At 41.5% G+C, this 23125-nt stretch overlaps 1 protein-coding gene across 14 annotated transcripts in view; it reads right to left on the bottom strand.

Moving 5' to 3' along the window:
- Nucleotides 1-23125, bottom strand: part of Plcb4 (phospholipase C beta 4) — a 355587-nt gene that overhangs the window by 17191 nt on the left and 315271 nt on the right. For all 14 annotated transcript variants that reach the window (XM_076929818.1, XM_076929820.1, XM_076929819.1 and 11 more), the window contains 6 exons: nt 22243-22447; nt 14365-14453; nt 13411-13561; nt 9203-9252; nt 8850-8915; nt 996-1111 (listed from right to left, as the gene is read on the bottom strand). In XM_076929818.1, coding sequence (XP_076785933.1) covers nt 996-1111; nt 8850-8915; nt 9203-9252; nt 13411-13561; nt 14365-14453; nt 22243-22447 — 677 coding nt within the window. The remainder of the gene's footprint in view (nt 1-995; nt 1112-8849; nt 8916-9202; nt 9253-13410; nt 13562-14364; nt 14454-22242; nt 22448-23125) is intronic.

The raw sequence follows: 23125 nt of genomic DNA, 5'->3' as shown, positions 1-23125 counted from the left end.
AAGACATAACCAATTTCTGTTTTTACCAGACATTTTAGCAACTAGGTAACACAAAGTCTAGAAAATAAGAGGAAGCTCTCCTTGGAGCTGGCTGTGCAGATGAAAACATCTGGTAACTGGCCGTGAAGAAACTTGCAATGTGTTTTTATAGGTCTTGTTTTCAAGTACTAGGGAAATTCTCTCTGCAGAGTCAGGAGACTCTCTGCATTTGGCAGCATGGAACCAGAAAGAAACCTACAGGCAGGCATCCTCTGTCTCCTGTTACCTGGATGACATAGGGCTCTATGCATTGTAGGACCTCAACTCCTGCTCATGAGGGTAGCTCCAGGGCCACTGCCTCATCTTTAACAACCAGTCCTAAGTATCACCTTCATTCCACTTAGGCTTGAGAGTAAAGATAACAGTGGACACTTTCTAATGTCCTAGGGACAATATTACGGCAGTGATTACTGTGTACATTATACACAGTGAAAGGTAATGGTAATAGTGATGGTCGCTAATAATAACACAGACCAATTCACAAGGAATAAACCATGATAGAAATTAGTCTTGGACTGTGGTGGGTTGCAGTTAATTAGAATACTAGAGAATGAAACTGAAAATAAAGAGAACTATTACATTATTGCAACTTTAGAAAATTATTTCTAAAACAAAAAAAGTTACAACCAATTCTTAGTGTGAAAGAGTTAATTTAAAATTTTTTTTGGGCTAGCTTCTTAAACACAAACAAACAAACAAAGAAACAAACAAAGTACAGAACAGACTACCATGAACTAAAGGTTCTGGGAACTCTATTGAGACCATCCCTAAACCATAACTAAGCTGACTGATGCACAAACTGCTGTGATGACACAAGGTCTGAAATGAAGGGGCCACTTTTTTCCTAGGAGTAGTCTTTAATGATGAAATTGCACTAAGTCCTTCGTGGTCCATGCAGGCAGCAGTCACACTCCTATGGGGTGAGGGGAGCTTCACAAGTCAATCATCTGTCTTACCCTTTCTTCTTCATCGCCTTCTCTAGGATTTTCTCGTGAGTCGACTTCTCCTTGTCATACTGGGCCACGATTTTGTCAACTTGTGTGCAGTGTAACTTCTGCATGGTACTGTGCTCCTGAACAAGAAGAGTTTGCAGTTACTAGCTGGACTTTAATTGAAGCTGAGAAGCTTACACTGCCAGGCTGGCCTGGTTTTCATCAGCTTCCCCGAGTGTTTGTTTGGAAAGCCAGTAAGTAATGCAGTCTGAGAACCAGGCAGGCTTCTGGTCCTCACCCAACAGAAGAGTTTCCTATTAAAGAACATGCCTAAAAGGGGAGCCCCCAGCCTCAGCCTAATGAACACGCCACTTCAAGAGGGAGCCTTGCATTTAAATGGTATCCCACATGGACTGCTGAAATTGTGATTAGCCATTTGGGCTCTTGCTGAACTGGGAGGATGTGGAGAAGTAGGTGCCAGCTGTGCCACCACCTCTCCCATCTCCTAACAGAGGAGACATTCTGACTTCGATGTCTCCTCATGAATTACAACTGCCAAGTTCAGAAGCGGCCTTCATGGTATCGGTGACACGGCTTGCAGAGCCAAGCACACACTTTTAACTAGTAGCTTTGCCAAAATGGTAGATCTTTTTGCCTGATTATTATATTGTGATAAGATGGGATTTAACATTAAAAGCCAGGTTACATATACTGCAAGCATATGATCCAAGATGGCATGCCAAGGATGTGCAGGTTTCTGAGGTGCTTTATTTGACTCATTTTGATGTTGGTGCCGTAAACATAAGATCTACATCTACCTTTCCAGCCCCAACAAGTTGTTTTAAGAAGAGACAGAGTTATTTGGGTGGTAAGCAGGAAATTCCCATAAGGAATTTGGTCTATGATTTTCCTCTGGAGAACACAGAGGGGTCTCATACTTTGCGGGTGTGTATGCTGAATCTCTCTTAATCTTTAACAGGAATAAGTGCTTTTACTTTTCTGACTGTTGTCAAGTCTAGACAAGACCAACTCCTCCTTAGTTACTTCCTTCTCAGTAGCTAAGGCATCCGATTTCTAATTCTTCTAACATGTTACTGGTAGTACTTCTCTAACCTGGGATTTAAAACATTTTCTTTTAAGGATGTGGCCAGCACAAACAACTGAAAATCATGCTTGTTTCTTAATGAAAGTGACCCTACATTTGGACCTTGAGACTCACTGTTTAAAAGGATTGCTGGTTTCCTTACTTTCTTGTGTGTCTAGTCTAATGGGCTCTTAAGAACCATTACCCTACTTTCCACTTCAGATTGAAAAAGTGATTCTAGAAGCTGAGAGACAATTAGAATCCTAATTACCAGCTGCAGTCCGAGAGTCAAAAGCAATTGACCATAAGCAGGCAAGGGCCCCAATGGTCATTACCCTTGTCGTTTGTCTCAGTTCTACCGCTGTATCACAGACCTTTTTCCAGGGCTTTCTTTTATAAATAGCAGATTCTCATGTTCCTGCTGCCTGTCATTCACTGCTTCATCTTGGAGCTAACTCTCATGTTCGTAATTGTACTTGGGAGACATGCTTGTTTAAAATGCATTTCTGTGTTCAATGAGTTATAAAGGTGTTATCTTCAACAATAGAGACTTGTTGTTGGTTTGTAGAGAGTAACCTACAGTTTTGACAACAGGATTGTTTGTTTGGGGGTTCCCATGGGACCCCTTTGGACAATGGCTTGATCAGAGTCAATCTATTTCTGGTTCTGGAAACTTCATGTGGTGGAAACAGATGTCCAAGTTGGAGTGCTGTCTCCCCATCATTTGTCAATTTCCTTTAGGTTGTCTTCATGTATGTATATATTTTAGGAAGCTTCTATTGTCTTAGGTTTCCATTCTATTCTATACATGGCCCTTAATTTTAGCTGTCTCCCCCCACATTCCCTTCCTCCTCTTCCTCCTCCCTTTCCCTCCCAACTAGACCCTCCCATTCCAGCCCCTACCCCATCCATCCATCCATAATTATCTATTATATTTCCCTTTCCTAGGGAGATCTATCGGCCCCTACTAGTCCTTCACTCTATACCTCAGCCCTGTGGCTATAGATTATAGCATGTTAATTGAGGACTTTACAGCTAACATTCACATATAAGTATATAAATACCATATTTGTCTTCTCTGGGTCCAAGTTATGTCCCCAGGATGATTTTTTTTCAGCTCTATTCATTTACCTGTGAATTTCATGATTCCACTGTTTTGTTTTTAACTGCGGAGTACTATTCCATTGTGCCCACAGAGAGCCTTCACTTCTATGTGCTAGCAGCTTTGGTAGAGGAAGGAACTCTGAACACTACTAAAGGAGAAATGTAAACACAAACCCAGCTACAAGCTCTGTGATCTACAATGATGTTCTGCCTGCAAGGTATGCTAGAACAATGGTGGCACAAAGGTTGTGGGAGCAGCCAACCAATGTCGGATTTGACTTAAGACCACTCCGCAAGACGAAACCCAAACCCGATACTACTTGAGTGACCTGAGACCAGATAGCCCAGGGACCTAGGGCAAAACCAATCATTACTGTTCTACTAAAAGAACATATCAATAAAATGACTCCTAATGCCGTTCTGCTATACTCATAAATCACGGTCTTGCTTGGCCATCATGAGAGACACTTCCTCCTGCAGCAGAGGGGAACAAACACAGAGACTCATGTCCAGATAATATGTAGAGAGTGAGATCTTGGAAAACTCAATCTTAAACAGGATTATCTCCATCAAATCCCTCCTCTTGGGGCCCAAGGAGCCCTGTAGGAGAGGAGGTGGTAAGAGCATAAGAACCAGCAGGGATGGAGGTCACCAAGGAAACAAGGCCCTCTAAAGCAGTGTGATTGACATGCATCTGACTCACAGAGATTGGGCGGTATTCACAGGCTGCATTGTTCCTTTGGGTACATATTATAGCTGTCAGTTTAGTGTTATTGTGGTATCTCTGAGTGTGTGACAAGTGGGTCTCTGCATCTATATCTATTTCTTGTGCCTTTTCTCGGGCTATTTTCCTTCTGTTTGTTTTTTACCTCCTATCCCAATGTGTTAATTTTTGTTTTATGTTATTATATTATTTTTATTATTATCCCTTAGAAGCCTGTGTGTTTCCTAGTAGACAGAAAGAGAGTGAATCTGAATGCAAGGGGAGATAGGAAGGAACTGGAAGGAGAAGAGGGAAGGGAAACCAAAATCAGGATATGGTATATGAGAAAAAACTGTTTTCAACAAAAGGGGAAAAAAAAAATTTCCACGCCTTGCTTAGAGATTGCAACTCAGTCTGTGTTGGCACAAGATGCATCTCTGTGAAGCCCTGTGGCTCTGGCTCAACAATTCTATGCTGAAAATTCAATTCTGAAGAAAGCCAAACACTGTGCCCCTACAGTCCCATTATTCTAAAACCTGTTCCTGTTCCTCAGACCATGCAGAAGATGATATATGAAAAAAAAAAAAAAAAAAAAAAAAAAAAAAAAAAAAAAGCTTGTCTGGGGAAACCCAGAAGCAGCTGGGTAGAGTAGCTAAGATCCTGCCCTTTTCTGAATTTAGGTTCCATCCTGGCTCTTCCATTTAAATTCCAAGTGATTCAGTTAATCTCTGTCCCCCATGAGGACAGATGACCATATCTTCCCAGTGGTAGGAGTATTTGCAAACATGGACACAGCTCCATCTCTCTATCCATCCTGCTTTGTGATATGGCTTGATCACATGTCCAGTGGGGTAGTCTTCATCTCTTCATGTGGGACAGACTGAGGGCTTTATTTATTCAGTTAAATGAAGAGAAAGTGATGGAGTACTAGTTCTAAGCTGAAGTCCCAAGAGCCTGGCATGTTCTGCTTGTCTTAGAGAACAAAACCATCTGAACAGGTCTGGACTGGCCAGTAAGATGAGTGGCTATATTACAGAGCCAGAAAGTAGTTAAAGAGATAGATGCCTTCTGAGTCAGCCAGCCCTCAATTGCCCACTAGCTTGCTACATTGTCAGTGGCAGAAGAGGAGAGTCCGGTAGAGATCAGAGAAAGTTTCTAGCTGAAACCCCTTCGAATGGCCCACAAAATTGTAAACCAAACAAAGGGCTTATCAGTATATTTCAAGATGGCTTTTTACCAAGAAAAAGCTAACCAGTAAGAGAATATAATCACAGTGCCCCTTTACATTCTATTATAAATATACCTAAAAGTAAACATTTATATATCCTTAGCTTTGGTTAGCCCATTCACTACCCTCTCTTCTTCACCATCTCCCCACTCACATTTCTGCTTATTTCTGTAACTTCAAGTACCCCTTGTTTCATATCTCATACTAGTTATGCTATCGCTTCAATTATATTTTAATTGGCTTGTGAAATGGTAGGCTTCAGGTGAGTTTTATTCATTAGAAAGCTAATGTCAAAATATAATTTTTTTTAAAAGTTCTTGCATTAGTGAATAAGACCACGCCCAGAAGATATGACTTATTAAACAATAATTTCATTGTAAGGCATGAATCCTCCCTAAGAGTTGGTCTTGGGGTCCTCAGATTATCTCCAAAACAACACAGATGATGGCCATTGTCCTTGGTTGTCAATCATAATTACATGGTAAGATCCTGTTGCTGAAGGTACCACACATTTTTGTTGGCTGTATGATACATAGAAATCAATCTCAAACTGACTGGGGAACTTCTTCCCTATTCTGCAGCCTTCAAAGTGCCAGAAAATGCAATGTGGGCTGGTGGGAGATAAACTGTGGTTTTACCTAGTGTTGGCCCATGCAAGTACCATTCTGCTAGACAAGATGTCCTCACCTATGCACTAGCGGCATGACTGTCACAGAGTTGGTAACTACTTTCTGATTGGCTCTGAGGACCTGCTCCACAAGAAGAAATTTCATGCTGGTACTGTAACCCCAGTCAAAAGGCCAGGGCTTAGGAGATCATAAGCTCCAGCACAGAACCTGCTATTGTTATTTTGTTAAATAGTCACCTTGTCAAGTTGCCTTCTAAATATTTATGTTTATGCCATAGACCTGGTCTGCTCCCAATCTCTGTCAGAAAAGCTTCCTTTATCAGTGGGCAGCACTCAGTACAGGGACTCATAATTGGTCAGTGTTGAAAAGAGACTGAACACTTGTCTTTAAATGGGGCATCTTTAACAATTCTTTACCTCTTGCCAAGAAGAGAGGGAAGGAAGAATGTAAGAGTAGATGATCTGGAAGAATGTTATAAAATGCTGCCTTCTGGGGATGGCATGATTATCACTTTCATAAACTCAGCAGCAGTGGTTACCCGCATAAGCCCTGCTACATGGTCGAGACATTTAAACATTTAGCATAGATGGAGGAGGTGATTCTCTTGGTCCCACTCACTACTGAGGAGCTACTGGGAGTTGATAGCTACTAGGAGAGACAGAATCATTCTTTTTGAGGTTCTCCCACTGGTGATGGGATGGACCCACACCCAAGCACATATTAGCTACAGTACACCAATTAGATTTAATGGGTTATTTAAAAAAAAAGATAGGAAAAAAGATATGAAGTTGACAGGCAGTTATGTTGTGAGGATTGGGGCAGATGAGATTAAATATGATCATATTTCATTATATACATATATGAAATGCTCAAGAAAACCTACATATTAGCGATTCATACCATTTAAAGAGGTTTTTTAGGTGGGAAAACTGGTAATAGTTAAACAAGGGCAAAGGGGACAAAGTACGAATGTGCCCAATGGCAACAGACTCAGTCCACGTGCCCTGTGCTTCAACAGTTCCCCTTTTCCTGTGTTAAAGACAAGCCTGTGTGCAGACAAGCCCAAGTCTATATACACAGGTAAATCCTCTATATCCTTTATCAGACAAGCTAGCTGAGGGAGTAGGAATATTAATTATTATAGATAAAATTATAGACTATCTACAAACAAAAAGGTATAATTATTAGAAAGCAATTCTTTGTACAACACTTAAGACAATGCAAAAATTCTGGAAATTTTCTTTATAAAAGTAGACAGTGCAATGAATAGTAAGAGGCATGCAGCCAGCATGTGACTAGTCACATTCCCCTCAGCAAGGAACGGTCTTCTAAATTTCGATTTAAATTTCTTCATGTCTAAACGTGAAGAGTATTGTTTATGCTTTGTTTAATGCAAAGCGGCATGCGTAAATGTTGGTCTCATTCATCATACTAGCTTTATGTAAGACTCAGACTTCATAAATATAATACCCAGAAGGCTGAGTAACAAAGTTCCTTTAACATGGGAGAAGGGATTCATTCAGGAGATTTCAAAGCACAGCATGGCTTTAACTTCTGAAGTGTAGGAGAGCATGAAACACAGCTGGCTGCTCAGGGAGCACTGGTTTGAATGAGAAATGTCCATCGGCTCATATATATTTTAATGCTTGTTCTGCTGTTTGTACAACTGTTTGGGAAGGATTATGCGGTGTGTCTTTGTTGGATGTGTGTTACTGGGAGTGGGCTGTGAGGCTTCAAAAGCATACACTATTCCCAGTGAGTCTCTGTCTCTGTCTCTCTCTGTGTCTCTCTGTCTCTGTCTCTCCTTCTCCCTCTGTCTTTCCCTCTCCCCCCCCACCTGTGTATGTGTGTATGTGTCTGTGTGTTTGTGTGTGTCTTAGTTGTAGTCTCAACTTATAAGTTCTCAGTTACTTCTCCAGAACCATGCCTGCCTGCCTGCCACTATGCTTCCCACCATGATGGTCATGGACTCACCCTCTGAAACTGTGAGCCCCCAGGAAATGCTTTCTTTCATAAGTTGTCTTGGTCATGGTATTTTGCCATGCAATAGAAAAGTAATATAATATGTACTCATGAAAGCCTGTAAGAGTCTTGGAAGCAGCCTGTCAGTAACCAGTAACATGCTTAACTATCAATTCCACAACACAGGGAATATCATGGGCCTGGATAAGGTCTGGCCTGAGAACAAACCGTTAGACCAAAGACAAGCTTCTCAGCCATGCCACTGGCACACTGGTATGCTTGTTCCCCACTCCCAGCAGGAAGCACAAACCTGAGTGAAGCCAGGGCAGAGTAGAAAGAAGTGGGCCTGCAATATTTACATGAAAGAGTTTCAAAGACCTTTCAGACAGAAAAAAAAAGGGGGTCTCTGTCTCTCTGTGCCCTTCATGAAGAGGACTCACAGGATCCTGACAGTGGGTGCAGTTGTTAGGCTTCACAAGAGGGAAAAGCAGTTCTGCATCCACCACACACCTTGTTTCTGCATCCCCAACCCTACCTCAGTCCTGAATCCCCGACCCAACCTCAGTGATGTATCTCCCCACCCGGGCTCAGTTCAGCATTCTACCACTTCAGGTCTGGATCCTCCCCACCCCCAACTTAGTTCTACATGCCTCCACCCTTCCTCCACAAGAGAAGATCAGAAAGAAGTCTGAGAATTGAAAACCTTCTCAACTTATCTGGGAACTCTTGGAGCTGCTTCTTGTTATTCTCTTAAATTTGTAACTACCTTTTAAGATTTCTTCTGATCCCTGTCTGACAGGATTCTTAGTGATGAAAAATAAAAGTACAGAGACTTCATAAGTAGGTTTCTAGTTATATTGAGAAGGACCATGAGAGGGGGCCCCTGCTAGCATCTCCCCTCATAAGCTGCTTCTATAAACTACTGCACAGCGACTAGGGAACAAGGCACCAGCAGTTACCAGTGAGGTAAGATGAGGGTTATACTTGCTGTCTAGAATTAGCTTCTAACTAGTCTTCTGGGTGAAGAATGGTTCACCGTACACAACACAAAATGAAGTGGCAGGTCTTCATCAGAGAGCTAAAAGTAAAATAGAAGAGAACCAACAAAATGCACACCCATATATGCACACCCATATATGCATACCCATATATGCACAAACCACAGTACCTTTGCGTGTTTCTTCTTTAAAGAGTTTAACTCCTTCTGTTGTTTCTTTAAATGCTTCAAGTAAGCCTACAGGGGAGAAAAGGGGGATCTGAAATGATTTCTCTCTCTCTCTCTCTCTCTCTCTCTCTCTCTCTCTCTCTTTCTCTCTCTCTCTCTCTCTCTGTTCCTCTCTCTCTCTCCCCCCTTCACTCCCCCTCCCTCCCTCTCCTCCTCTGTTTTTCTCTTCCCTTCTTTCCATCTATCCTTTTTCCAGAGGTAGTCATAATGATTATACTTTGTGATGGAAAAAAAAAAAACTTGTCTTATCAATGTACATAGTGCAAGGACATCTGAAAAGTAGTCAAGACATTTACCTTCATTTGCTTTAAATCTTCTATCCTCACTTGAGGGATAAGTTCAATACCTTTAAAAACATCACAAAAACATCAATATGAATATATTAAAAATTAGAGTGGATAACAGACAATATAAACTTTCTAAGCTATACCTAGTATTTCCAAAACAGCTTGCATGTGCTGTTTACCCATGGTCTCAGGGCAACTGAGGAGGAGTAACTATAACTCCCAGCCTTCTTAGCACTGGGGCATGGGCTAAGTGGACTGACCCATAAAGAGGTCAGGCACACTAGTATGTGTTGTAGCTATTTTCATCTCTGCATTTCGGTACATGGTATCAGTCAACCAACTTCATGACTACCTTAGTCATCCATCACCAAAAAGCAAAACTTTATAAGCTTCTTTTGGACAGATTTAACCTTAGCATTTAAACAATGTGCTACTGAGTGCAGCAAAGTCTTAAACACAGGAAATAATGACATCAGATTGCCTGTTTAAAAGGTTCAGTCGTGAGAACCTTGAATAAGACACTCAAGGTTTGCTAGCTGAGTAAAGGCTGTCTCGGAGTAGTCACGGCAAACACAACTGCAGAAGAATCCCCAACACGTTCTGTTTGACTACAAATTTTCATCACAGGCAAATAGAATGAATGTGTATTCAAAGATAACTGATTTCCCCAAAGGCAGGTATGATGCATTTAAGGAAGATAGGTATGGAGCCCCATGCTCTTGCTTGTAGGTTTGATTCATTTTAAGATTTGCACATCCAGTGGATGTAGAAGGAAATTTGACTGGGGGAGTGAGTCAGTGATGGGATCCATGGTATTTCAGGGCAGGATGGGCAGGGTGTGTGTGGCTATTGTCTGATATCTTATGTCTGGTGTCAGAGCCCCCTCCTAGCCTCATGCTGCATAGTGAGAGAGAAGAGGGCAGTATAAGCAATAGGTAAATGCTACAGGGCCAAGGGCTTCCTATCCTTGGCTACCAGCTCCCCTATTTATAAAAGAATGCACAGGAGTTAGGAGACTGCAGGGTCCTCAGGCACACAGCTAATTCTAAGGCCTCAGGCCACATTCACAAGACTTTTCCTTTTCTTTCCTTTTTTCTTTTTTTTTTCCCTTTTTCCTTAATCAAATCTTTATGAGCAGGATCCTGAAAACAACATACCTTCCTCAATTACATTTTGCACTACGGGAGAAATATACAAATGATGTGCAAAAAATTTAATTCATTAAGTGGGAAGGAAAATCTCCCATTTTATAGAACAAGAATTGGTTCTGCTACATGTGCTTAGAGCAGTGTGGTCAACAGAACATCTGTCAGGAACAGAGACAGCTTATGTGTAAAGTATCCAGAGACATGTAGCATCTGAAATGTGGGCGTCTGAGCAACAAAGCTTAATTTCACCTTCTTTACATTGCTGCATGTGCCTACCATGCTGGGCAGTGCTTCTCTGCTGTTTGCCTGGTAGAAAAGCAGGTCAGAGGCTACATCTTAAGTTCCAAAGTTTCTGGCTAATTTCAGTTTTACCATATAAAACTTTTAATTATTATCTGTATAGCTCCATAGAACAACTAACTTCCTTTCTCAAACCCTAACCTAGAAACTAGCTAGGACCTGAGGATGCTTAATCCCTTCTTCTCAAAACAGCAAAGAAACCAATGCAGCCTGGTTATAGTCATTTCGAGCTGCAGGGCTAGGGGGCGCTGTTTGGATCGCTCACTTCCTGTCTCCACATCTGAGCTTCCTGATAGCCACATCATTTTGCTCTCTCACATTTTCCATCCGTCTCCCTTCATCACTTGCTACGGACATGCTATCAGAACATCTGTTTTATGCCTTATGCCATCATGTCAGATAGCTAGGCTTCAGGCATCAGCAAGCGGGCATCCCTGGTTGTACAGAAACACTATAGCCAGGAATTCTCTAAATCTACAATTCTTTCTCAAAATGAATTCTTCATTTTCATTCTTTGCTGGCATCCATTCTGCCTGGCATTTATTCTACCTGAGGGTTCCTATCCTCTCGGTCCTCTGCCCCTCCCCTTCCTCACTGATCATAGTGCTGTCAGGAGCCCGCCATTTTCTCATCCTCCTCTCAGTTCCTCTATTTCTCCTGCTGTCCACTTGGAGAGTGTGACCCCGAGGTCTCTTGAAGTAGGTCTGGGCTTTTTGTCTTTCTCTAAGCTCCATATGCAAACAACTACATCCTTCTTCCTTAGTTCTTTTCTTATGATGACCCACACCTTAACCCAGGCTGCCCCCTCTGCTCAGTCATTTATTAGCCGTGTATTTCCCAAGAAAGGAGACCGGCAGAGCTTTCCTAGCATGGTTCCAGGTACAAGGTAACGATGAAGGATTTGTCTGTCTATATTAACCTCTTCCTCTGGTTAACCCTCTGATCATAATGTGGTTTGTTCTGTAGTACAGTCCTGAGTACCAACCAGGGTTATAGCATCTCTTCTTGTTATGACTCCTGATGTCAACACTGTCTGTGTTGGCCTTAACTGCCTCCTCAGAGTGGTACCAGAGTTCTTTGCAGACCAGGGCAAGTGAAATGCTTCCACTTTCTCCTACCGTCTTCCCTTCCCTTGATCTCCCTACCCAACTCTTCTAGTTGAGCCAGACATATGTTTCAAAGACCAGCTTAACTAAGATATTATCTCTTGAGTCCTCTCTGGGCCTTGCTGGGAGTCCTCTTTTGTTCTAACTCGTCCTCATTGCACCTACCTGAGCTGGCTATTGCACTGGAGCCTGTTCTTACCCTCCCCTGTGTATGTACGTCCCCAAAGGTATATAGTTTTATTATTGTTGTTGTTGCTGTTATTGCTATTATTACTTATTGGTAGAACCTAATATGGTGGTGGCTTCTTGCAGGCTTCTAAACCCCCTGAAGAAACAACATGTAAGTCCTATCTTTTGGATGGACTGGGGAAAAATCATTAGTGTTCAATTGACAGGTGCTTGGTTGTTTCAAATGTAGTCTTGTTGGGGAACAAAGGTAACTCACCAACAAACCCAAGTACAGACTCATTTAGAGTTATGGACTCTTTGAGCCTTTGAGACCTATTGTGCGTGCTGTTTTAAGAGCTACTTCATACTATAATTACTACAGTCCCTATGGACTCGTGGGTCAGACAAGAACTTTACCTCTTGCATTTTCTAATGTCTATCTCTGTAGGAGTAGCAGTGCTAATACCTACCAGGGCTGGAAAGGTAGTGTCTGCGCTTGGGTCATCACTCCATGTTCCTTCCTGAGAAACACAGCTGCAGGGGCCAGTACAAATTGGGCTACTTTTGTACAGCTTCATTTTCTAATTTGTTCCATGAAGTTCAGTGCACACTTAGTTTCCTGATAAATTACCAGGCATCTTCAGTTTGGAAAGAATGTCTCTTCTTACCTTAAGTTGTTAGCACTAAATGTATGTGTGTATGTGTGAATGGCTTAATCTCCTTGTACCACTGGCATTAAATTTACTTGTAAATAAGGAATACACATGCTAGGAGACCATTAGGAGAAAAATTACTATTATAATTAACAGACTTGGTGTAGCAAATTCTTTATGGTCAAGGGAGTATTTTAAATATTTAACTGTCAATATGAAATGGGTACCAATAAGAATCCATGCCTGGTCATCTTGAACTGAAGGCCACTTTAAATAGTCAGAATGGATGTTTCCTTATCTACAGGCTGTCCAATAGCACAGGGTCACATGCTTATGTATGATGGCACTTCTTATGAGCTATTGTTTCACTCACAGAAAACCACTTGAAAATGGCCATTAAATGCCCATCTAATGGTTTTAAAAATAAACAGTCAAGCCTTTTCACTATTTATTGAGAAATTACCCATGACATTTGTGACTCTGATGCTTCATGTGCCCCCTGCTTTGCTGTAGTCTGGAAGACAGAGGTAGGTGACTTAGCTACCGACACTATTGCAGCAAGGGTTCCTCCACCCCTGCCATGAAAAGCATCAAAGTAAACACTGTCGCACTAAGGATAAACCACTATTTAGTTAGGTGATGGGCCTCCAGCCCATGAACACAATTGTTGATTTCCCATTAAGCAAACTCTCAGAGAAGGAAATCAAGCAACAAGTCTCTTTTTTGCATTTAGTGTCACATGAAAGTTGGCATTAGTGACAATTCTAAATGCCTTCATGAAGACTGTCTACAACAAGGCTAAAAATGGCAGAGCTGACAAGGAATTGAATGGCACACTTCACCTTTCTTGGCTTCCTGGCCAGAGCCCAGGGCGGCTGTGGTGGTTGGTCTGAGCTCAGAGCTGCTCTGGGGGGTCACATTCGCTTTGGCTGGGTTGGCCTTGCCTTTCTTGTCATTTTTGGAAGTGTCACTGGGCACATCTGCTATGTCACTCTGCAAAGAAAACATTCTCAATGATTAAAATACCTGGCCCTAGAAGCATTTTGACTTTAATAAGAAATCCCTCAGTCTCCCAGACTTTCCTGCCTTTAAATATCTTTGCCTAAAGCTGGGCTTGGTAGTACACTCCTTTAATCCCAGCACTCAGTAGTCAGGGACAGGTGGATCTTCATGAATTCAAGGGCAGCTTTGTGCACATAGTGAGTTCCAGGTCAGCCAAGCTACAAAGTGTGACTGTGTCTCAAATTAAACAAAACAAGCAAGCACTTATCTGAGGGGAGTGAGAATAATCCAGCCAAGGAGAGACAACTTAACACCTTTATAAGCATGGCATTTTCTAGTTACGGGAGACTGACTGGCTGATTGTGTTCCAACCTGAAGAGTCTAGCAAAGGAACACTTACAACAGAGAAATAGACAAACAGAGGGAGTGTTGAGATACAAAGACAAAGAAATGAGTACCTGGTAATAAGTGTAATTTTCATTAACTCACGGAACTCAGTTATTTGAATTTTAGTGCTATAAAAAAACCTTGTTATAATTTCTAATGGATAGTTCTAATTTTATTTATAATGGACCAGACAACCCCAGATGTCTCACTGGTGACTAGAGGCTCTTTCTGAGAGTGGCCACGTTGTAGAAGATGTGCTACATCTTATAGCTCTTTCCAACTACTCTTGAATGAATAAGCTTAGTTTTGAAAACTTCTTACATCACCTCTCTCTTGCTTTCACAGTCACCCCTTGGAAACCACCCCCCCCCCCACTGGACCACCATTAGCCCACAGCTTTGACTTACAGTTTCAATGCCCATTGCTCTCATTTGGTCTGCTCTCTTTTCTGTGATTGAAAGAAATTTCTTTGGATCGGATAAAGCATCCACAATATCTGAAAAACAATCAATGACCTATCAATGTTCTGTTTAAATGAATAGACCAAGAAAATGCAACTCAATTCTTAAGAGGTGGTCATAAAATGCAGTTAGTTATAGATGACAAGAATATGGAAAAACAAGAGTCCCCAAATAATGAGGGCAGAGTGTCAGGGCTACCAGAGTGAATTGTTACTGGTCCTGTTTTAGGTTTTGTTTTGTTTTGAAGCAGGATCTCACTCTGTAGCTCAAGCTAATCTTAAACAACATTGATCCTTCTAACTCAGAAGTGGGGACACAGACATGAGTCAATGTGGCTAGCTGCTAGGGGTTATTGATTCCTTTATTTTTGAAATTGAGCAAGTTGATTACTGTAGCTTAAGGGCTGCTATGATCTTCTCTGCATGGTTACTGGTGAACCTGACGCATGGATGAACATAAGGAATAGAGAAATACAACCTGGACAGAGGAAGTACAACCTGGGCTAGTATCACTCTGATACCAAAAACAGGTAAAGACACAACAAAAAAAGGGGCGGGGGATACAGGCCAATCTCCCTGATAAACATAGATTACAAAAAGCTCCACTAGACACTTACAAACAGAATACGGACATTCTTCAAAAAAATTATCTCTCATGATCAAGTTGGCTTTATCCTGAAATTCTGGGATGGTTAAACATATATAAGTCAATACATGTAATAAATCATATGGTAGATTTAAAGACAAAAATCACGGGATTATCTCAATAGATGCAAAAATGGCCTTTGACAAAATCCAATGTGCCTTCACAATAAAAGTCCTAGAGAATGCAGGGCTAGACAGAACATAACTCATCACAATAAAAGCCATATATGAGAAACCCGCAGCTGACATCATCCTAAAAGGAGAAAAGGTTGAAGAATTCCACTGAAGTCAGGCAAAGATAAGGCTGCCCACTGTCCCCTCCTTCACAACACTGTGCTTGAAGTAGTAGCTGAAGCAATGAGGCCATGGAAGGAAAGAAAAGTATACAAATAGGGAAAGAAGAACTCAAACTATCCCTGCTTGCAGATGATATCACACTATACATTAGAAATCCAAAATTCTACCAGAAAAGTTTTAGAAATGATGAACAAAATAAGCAAAGTGGCGAAATACGGAATCTACCCACACAGAACAACAGCTTCTCCATTCGCCAATAACAAACACGCAGAGGAGGAGATCATGCACACTTCCAGATTCACAATAGCTTCAAGAAAATAAAATATCCAGGATTAAGCCTAACCAAAGAAGTGACGGACATCTACAATGAAAACTTCAAATTTATTTAGAAAGAGGTAAAGAGAGGAGAAAAGGAAAATGTTCTATGCTCACACATTGGTAGAATTAATAAGTATGAAAAGCACCATTTTCCCAAAAGCTATTTTCAGATTCAATGCAATCCCAATCAAAAGCCCCATCTTAGTCTACACAGAAATACAAAAACCTATCCTAAAATTCACATGGAACCACCAAAAACCCCAGATATTTTTTAAAATCCTAAACAAAAAGAACAAAGCCAGAGGGACTATCATCCTAGATCTTAAGATACACCCCTAGAGCCATAGTGATAACAAATATTTGTGGCTCAAAAATAGACATGTACCAATAGAACAAAACCAAAGACCCAAACATGATCATTCAAAACTTTGGTCATTTGGTATCTGACCACGATGTCAATACAGAATTGCAAAAGAACAAATCGTCTTTAACAAGTGGTGCTGGGAAAAGTGAATATTCACATGCAGAAGAATGAAGTTAGACTTACATCTATCACTTTGCACAAAAGCTGAATTGAATACCCTGCCCCTAACTCCATGTCCACACAAGCTTGAGAATGTGATCTCACTTATAGGTAGGCTGCTGATATAAATTTCAGGTAGGATAAAATGAGGTCATTCTGTATTGGGAGAGGGGTATCCTGAACCCAGTGCCAATGCCTAATGTCCACCTGAAGAGGACAATACAAAAGACAAAGTGAAGGCCAGGAGTTGTTTTGTTGAACTTTGGCATTCTCTGGGGTAAGATGAACTCAACCTTTCTTTCAATTTGCATTCCCTTAATTGCTAGGGGTAATGAACTTTTTTTTTTTTTTTTTTTTTTTTGAGATAATTCTGGGCCCTTTTCCCTTTTTCTTTTGAAGTCATTTGTTTTTTTTTCTGTCTTGTTCTTTTTGTTAGGGCCCTCTGGCTGCGCACATGCAGTGAGTTTGGTTGCTCTAACCAGGCACCTGTGGTGAGGTCTAGCTAAATGCAGATCAGCATTCCAGGCAGGTGTGCATAGCTAGGCACACGAGCAGCCAGCGGAATAGAGAGCACACACAGTAACTCTTGACCACGCAGAACCCATACCATGAGCTAACATCTCCAGATACTGGAAGCCACTATAGGGTTCCAGAACCTTCCTTGAAAGGAAGAGAGAGAGAGAGAGAGAGAGAGAGAGAGAGAGAGAGAGAGAGAGAGAGAGAGAGAGAGAGAGAGAGAGAGAGAGGAAGGAGGAAAGAAAGAAACCAACTTGCTTGCTTTCAGTTGCTTTTCTTCTAGATTTAGCCATTGCTGTACTTAGCTGTACTGAAAAACAAACAAACACATAAACTCCACTATCTATTTCTCGGTTTGGTGCCATTTCCAAAAGGCTGGTCTCTCTCAGTGAGGCTCTCCATTCCTGCTTTTGTCCTCTCTTCTCTCTGCCTCCCTCACTTCTGCACAGCACTGAAGGCGTTCACTTAGGCATTCCAAGAAACTAAAGACAAACAGACTTTCAGAGACTGACTTTGGAGAGAACTCAGTTTTTGTTTGCTCCACCACTGCTTTTAAGGCCCTTCCCTGCTGACCCGTCCCCGCCCAGGTTCCCTCAGAGTCCCTACTCTATTATCCCTGTTGTCAGGAGATTTTTTGCAGAAAAAAAAAAATACATTGCTCCTGCCTATTGAAGAAAAGTGCAAATAAAGATAAACTGATCTCGTAACTGTCACTTGGGGTTAACACCCTAGAAATGGCATCTTAATTGAGAATATTCTGCCTCTGGAAGTATCTGCTATATGAAATATCTGGCTATGCTAAAGGTGGTGGAAGATCTGGATGGGGGGAATACGAAATACTCCCGTACCTGTGCCTTCCTGGATGCTGAGCTGGGCAAGCAAACAAAAGGCCACTTTATCTTAATTTACATAAAGCAGCAAAGGAGCCACAGTCTAAGAACAATGGCCTGGCCCAAGAAACAAAGGCCCCAGGAGCACACTGCTGGGGGAGGGGTGTGACATTTAACTTAATGCTGATTCTCTCTCTCTCTCTCTCTTAGAAAAATCTCATTTCTTCCACCACTCAGTAATAAAGACAACATAAAGATGCACAGAGAGGAAAAACCCTCAAAGCAACTGAGGTGGAGAATATAACATTGAGTCATTGCTGTCCCCAACACTGACGGCTGGTGTGGTGAGTAAACACCACTAGTGGGTCAGATGCAGTCTCTCTCTCTCTCTCTCTCTCTCTCTCTCTCTCTCTCTCTCTCTCTCTCTCTCTCGGGTTTGATAAATGAGAGACACTGCTTAGCATGCAACCCAGGAGTTCTGCTTTGTGGGGGTAAAAGTATTGTTTTCACATTTTCTTGAGGACTGGAACACTGGAAGACGTAGACCAAGGCTTCTTGATTCATTCCAAGGCATTTTTTTTTTTAAATAAGAGATGTTACCATTTTTTTTTTTTTCAGTAAAGCTTTAGTTTTAAATACTTAAGATGGTCAACTATTACTCTTTAGCCCAGAAATATTTTCCATCTGGGTTGTATAGAAAAAAGATCTCTTTTAGTCTCTACATTCTGACCAGTTGGAGGTCACTGTTACTCACCCTGTGTTGCCAACTGAAGCTTTTCAGGTGAGGGCTGGGAGATACACTCATCTATGCACATAACAATAAGTCATTAAAAGCTGATTTAATACTATTTCCATTCATCTGCAATAACAATAGTAGGTTCCTCTCTGGGGCCTAGGATCTATCTAGCCATAGGTTCTTAGTCTGGTGCCAGGTATGGGTTTCATCTCATAGAGCAGGATTTAAATCTACTCAGCTCTAAAGGGAACATGTATACCACATCACCCAACCACAGCTCAAGATCACTGCAGAAGTGGGTACGGAAAGAGTTTAGGAGCCATGGATGGTGGAAGGCTACAGGAAACGTGGACACAGCAGGGTAGCTGCACATATATACTTACTTGTACAGAACCTGTACAAGCTTGTGCCAGACCAAATCCCAGCATGGGGAAGAGAGTTGGGCATACAATCCCACCCCTAGCCATGGCACAAAGTACAGCTCTTAGCTATTGGGAGAGTGAAATAGTTCTCTCTAAAAGGGAGGGTAGCCTTTGGGTAAAGCGACATGTTCCAGGAGAAACTCACACATCCAAGAATATTTGGACAATACACATTGGTTTGGAAGCGTTTTAATAAAAAAGATGACACAAAAGCTGAATGGGTAGGGAAGTGGGATGGATCTGGGAAGGTGGGTGAATCTCATAAAAACACACTGTATGAAAGTTAAAACAAAACCAACCAAGAAACCCACCAGATCATGCCCTTTATACCAATACTCCACTGAGCAGACACATGCAAGGAGACTCAGCAGGAACTGGTCAGCTAGCTTTCAGAACTATGAGTCAAAAAAACAAAAACATCTTTTCTTGGGCTCTTATAGAGAATGATGTGCAGTTCCCAGCACCTGCATAGTGGATCGCAACCACCTATCTGTTTCAGGCGATCTGATGACTTTTTCTGACCACGCACACAAGTACACATACAGGTAAAACCCTCACACATAAAATAAAATAAAATAAAATAAAATAAAATAAAATAAAATAAATCTTTAAAACATTAAAAATACATCTTTACTTTATAAGTTCGCCAATTTTCGGTGTTTAGTTTCAGCAAAAGAAAAATAAATCAAGAAACCATTGTTGCTGCTAGTTCTCAGTTCATTGTGGGGTGATTTCAGAAATGAGAGAAGCAACTTCAACAAAACCCCCATTTTTGTTGCCTAGGCCTTGGAATGGGAAGGAGGTGTGTGGGGGGTTAGGAATTATTGTGAATGGATGAGGGTCAGAGTTGAAATCTGGGCTGTTGGCCTATCTCATTCTGGGAAGAAGCTGGGTCAGCCAGAGTTCAGAATGTCTATGAAGCACTAGATATATGTGGGGGTGAGCTGGGGGGCGGGGTTAATTGTGAACAATTGCACATAGCAAAGTTTCTCATATGTGGGAATTCACCACCTGTCACTTAGCAGAGTAGAACCTCATCAACAGGCGACTTGTAGGAGCCTAACTCTAGGCCTAAGGGAGGGCCCTAACTTGGACAAATCTCAAGAACAGTTTTCTTATCTTTATAAAAAGGTTTCCACCCACATGAAATGACTGCAAATGAAAATACACTTAAGAGTCATGCAGAGCACAGAGCTGCGGTGCTGCCAACGCACTGAGTTCTGGAACCTCTCAGTGGGGAGGAACTAAAAAGATTTCTTTCCTTTGAATGATGAATTGCTTATGATATAATTGTTTCCTGTGCCATTTTACATAGAATACAGGGTGAATTCAGGTGAAGATTTTACAATCAACAGGTATTTCTTTAATGTGTTAAAACTAAATAAAATATCTCTAGGCAGGATGTGATTGCATGTACCAGCACCCTGAGGCTGAAGTGGGAGAGCACACTTTTAAGGCCAGCTAAGGCAACTTAGTAAGACCCTGACCCCAAATCTCAGTGGCACAATGCTTGTCTAGCAGGCATGGGTTCCTGGTTTAATCTTTAGTACTACAAAGAGGGGTGGGGTGAGAGTGTGAGGAAGGACCTCAAGGTTTAGAGAGAGGGAAGGAGGGAAGAAGGGCTGGGAAAGATGTAGAGCGATTCACTCTGAACTAAGGACCAACGAGTGACCCTTACTTGCTGCATGGCAGGCACTCTTCTCTGATAATCATTCTAGCCACCCAATGTATTGTGGAATAACCTCATACTTGCAGAATGACCCAGTGAATTCACATAAAGTTTCTTTACAAATTAACTTTGAATGATGTTCACAGTTCCCTCTCTTCCTTTTTCTTTCCTTCCTTCCTTCCTTCCTTCCTTCCTTCCTTCCTTCCTTTCCTCCTTTCTTTCTTTCTTTCTTTCTTTCTTTCTTTCTTTCTTTCTTTCTTTCTTTCTTTCTTTCTTTCTTTCTCTCTGTGACGGTACAGTCTCATTTGAACTCATCCTTACAAAATCAAGAACACTAGCATACTTGGGGACTCCAACTGTGAGGTAAACTCTTAGTTGTGGATGTAGGAAGTTAACTAGACACTAAATATAAACACACTGTAAGTCAGGAGACTCAAGGTCAGAGATTCAGAAAAAAAAAGACAATCCTCATATTTGCCCTGTGTTAGCTTTTCTGAAAAGTGCTAAATCTCCAATGTCTCCCCAGGAATTTCCACATGAGTCTGAGATGACCATAGGGCTGAGCGTGCTGTTGTTGAATATCAAACCTGAGGTTAAGACACCAACTGTAGAACCTCAGTACAGACATTTCCAACAATCTGACAGAAAGGCAGAGCACAGGACCACAGGGGAGACCACTTGCAGGACCGTCATGAGAAATGGATTTGTATGATGTTAAAACCTGGCCCTGGCAAATGTCACATTACAAATACCAACATTTCTCCACAGAAACCTGTACATGCTCACAACCCCACAGATCAATTCCACATTTTGAGGTTCTCTTTATGTAAGCGCTTGGCACCAAGTAGGAGCTCAGTAAATGATCGCTTTTCCCCATTCTAATCAAATGGCACATTTCCCAGGAAGAAATAGTTTTATTTGAAATGTGGCCATTGCAATGGCAAAACGTTAACAATTTTTACCAAATGGGTCTGTGTGACACTTTCCATAATGTAATAAGTATTGATTACACTCTCTTTATGTGTGTGGTGGGGTGATGTATGTTCATGTATGTAGTACCTCTGTATTTGTCTTGGGGCCATAAGAAGTATAGTGTATTGCTCTAGCACTCTCTACCTTCTTCCTGTGAGGCGAGTTCTATCATTGAGTCTAGAGCTCAGAAGGTGGCCTGCAAGCCCTAAGGATTCGGCCCTCCACCCTCCAGATGTTACAGGAGCACGACCCCTAGCTTATTACAAGGATGGTGGGAGTTGAACTCGGGTTCTTATATATAGTAAGCATGTTTACCCACTGAACCACTACCACAGCCTTTCTGTTCCCTGCTTTAAACAGGATAGAATAAATTATAAAACAAATTTAGAATAAATTAAATAAAACATAGAATAAATTCTTCCTGACTACAGTCTATAGATGTGCCCGCACTGCTGGTAGTTCTGGAATTTGGTATGGCCTGGACTTCAGCCTCGAAACACACCTTACACACTTCTACCTATCCAGCCCCATGGCATTACCCAAGCTGCTTTGATGGGCTCCTATGTCTGTTACTGTATGCCTCCAATTGCTGCCTTTTAAAATTACAAGCAAAGGGTAAAAAGAAAGGAATAATTCCTATCCATCCTGATTAAAATTCTCCTGGCTTATTTTTGAACCTATAATCACATTATTAAAACTAAAGGTCACTTGCCCAAAAGCAAAAATTACAGTATTTTGAAATAAGAGCTATGGACATGCTTTCTTTCCTCAAAACCACCAGAGTTTGCAGCACAGGGAGGAAAACACCTGGTCATTTTTGTTGTTTTCAGGAATACGCAGAATGATTCACAGTTTCATAATCTATGGCCTTAGTCTATATCCAAATGCTTATCTTACCTCCAAATCCATCAGGCACATATGTTTTAAGAACAATATTGCAGAAAATTGTTGGCAGTGATAATGGTTTGTTTCCCTCATTCCTCAGGGAGATGTGTCGGTAGCCTGCTTGGAGGCCATCCAAAGGAAGGATCCTCTGGCCAATCAGCTTGTTGTTGTCATCGTAGACTGCGATTCTTAGGACAGCTAGGTCAGGCAGGATCACCTGCAATCAAACAATTGGGCATTTCATTTATTTTGTAATGAGGCCTCCCAGAACCATGGCCCCAGAGATCTGGACCAAACCAATACTGCTCCTTAAATGCCCCTTAATGGTGAAGACAAACCAGTGAGCCACTTGCATTACTAAAGTATGGAGCATAAGATTGGTACCCAAGACATCAATAAGGCCCTGGGTCCAGATTTCCTGGAAGTCTTCTTATCAAATATATTAAGTGGATGGGTGTAAAAGACTGCAGTTCCAATTCTTGTCATTTTCCCCATCTACATCCAAGGCAAAGATGGAGACCCTGGAAAACTGAATGACTTTCTTATTTTAGAAATTATCAGTGGAGCCTGGGATTGGGACTCCTATACTCAATCCTGTATCAGTCTGCTGCCTGGGCTACTTACAACACTGAGCTCTGCTTGGTTTGTGTGTGTGTGTGTGTGTGTGTGTGTGTGTGTGTGTGTGTGTGTGTGTTTTAAAAACATGAAGTATTTTTTTGAGGAAACACTTCATAGCTAAAAAGCCCACTTCTGCATGAATTTTCATTCTCTGTGTTTATTGCATCCTAAGTTTTGATGAATTTTGTGATGCTAGGTAGCAGAAAGGAAGAAGTCAAAGTACCCTAATTTGTAGATAAAATGATCCTATAGATGAGAGAGCCTAATTACTATCCCC

The sequence above is a fragment of the Arvicanthis niloticus genome, chromosome 2, assembly GCF_011762505.2.
Source record: "Arvicanthis niloticus isolate mArvNil1 chromosome 2, mArvNil1.pat.X, whole genome shotgun sequence".
Classification (NCBI taxonomy): Eukaryota; Metazoa; Chordata; class Mammalia; order Rodentia; family Muridae; genus Arvicanthis; species Arvicanthis niloticus.
The sequence above is the reverse complement of the archived record's forward strand: the minus strand, read 5'-3'. Positions and strand labels throughout refer to the sequence as shown.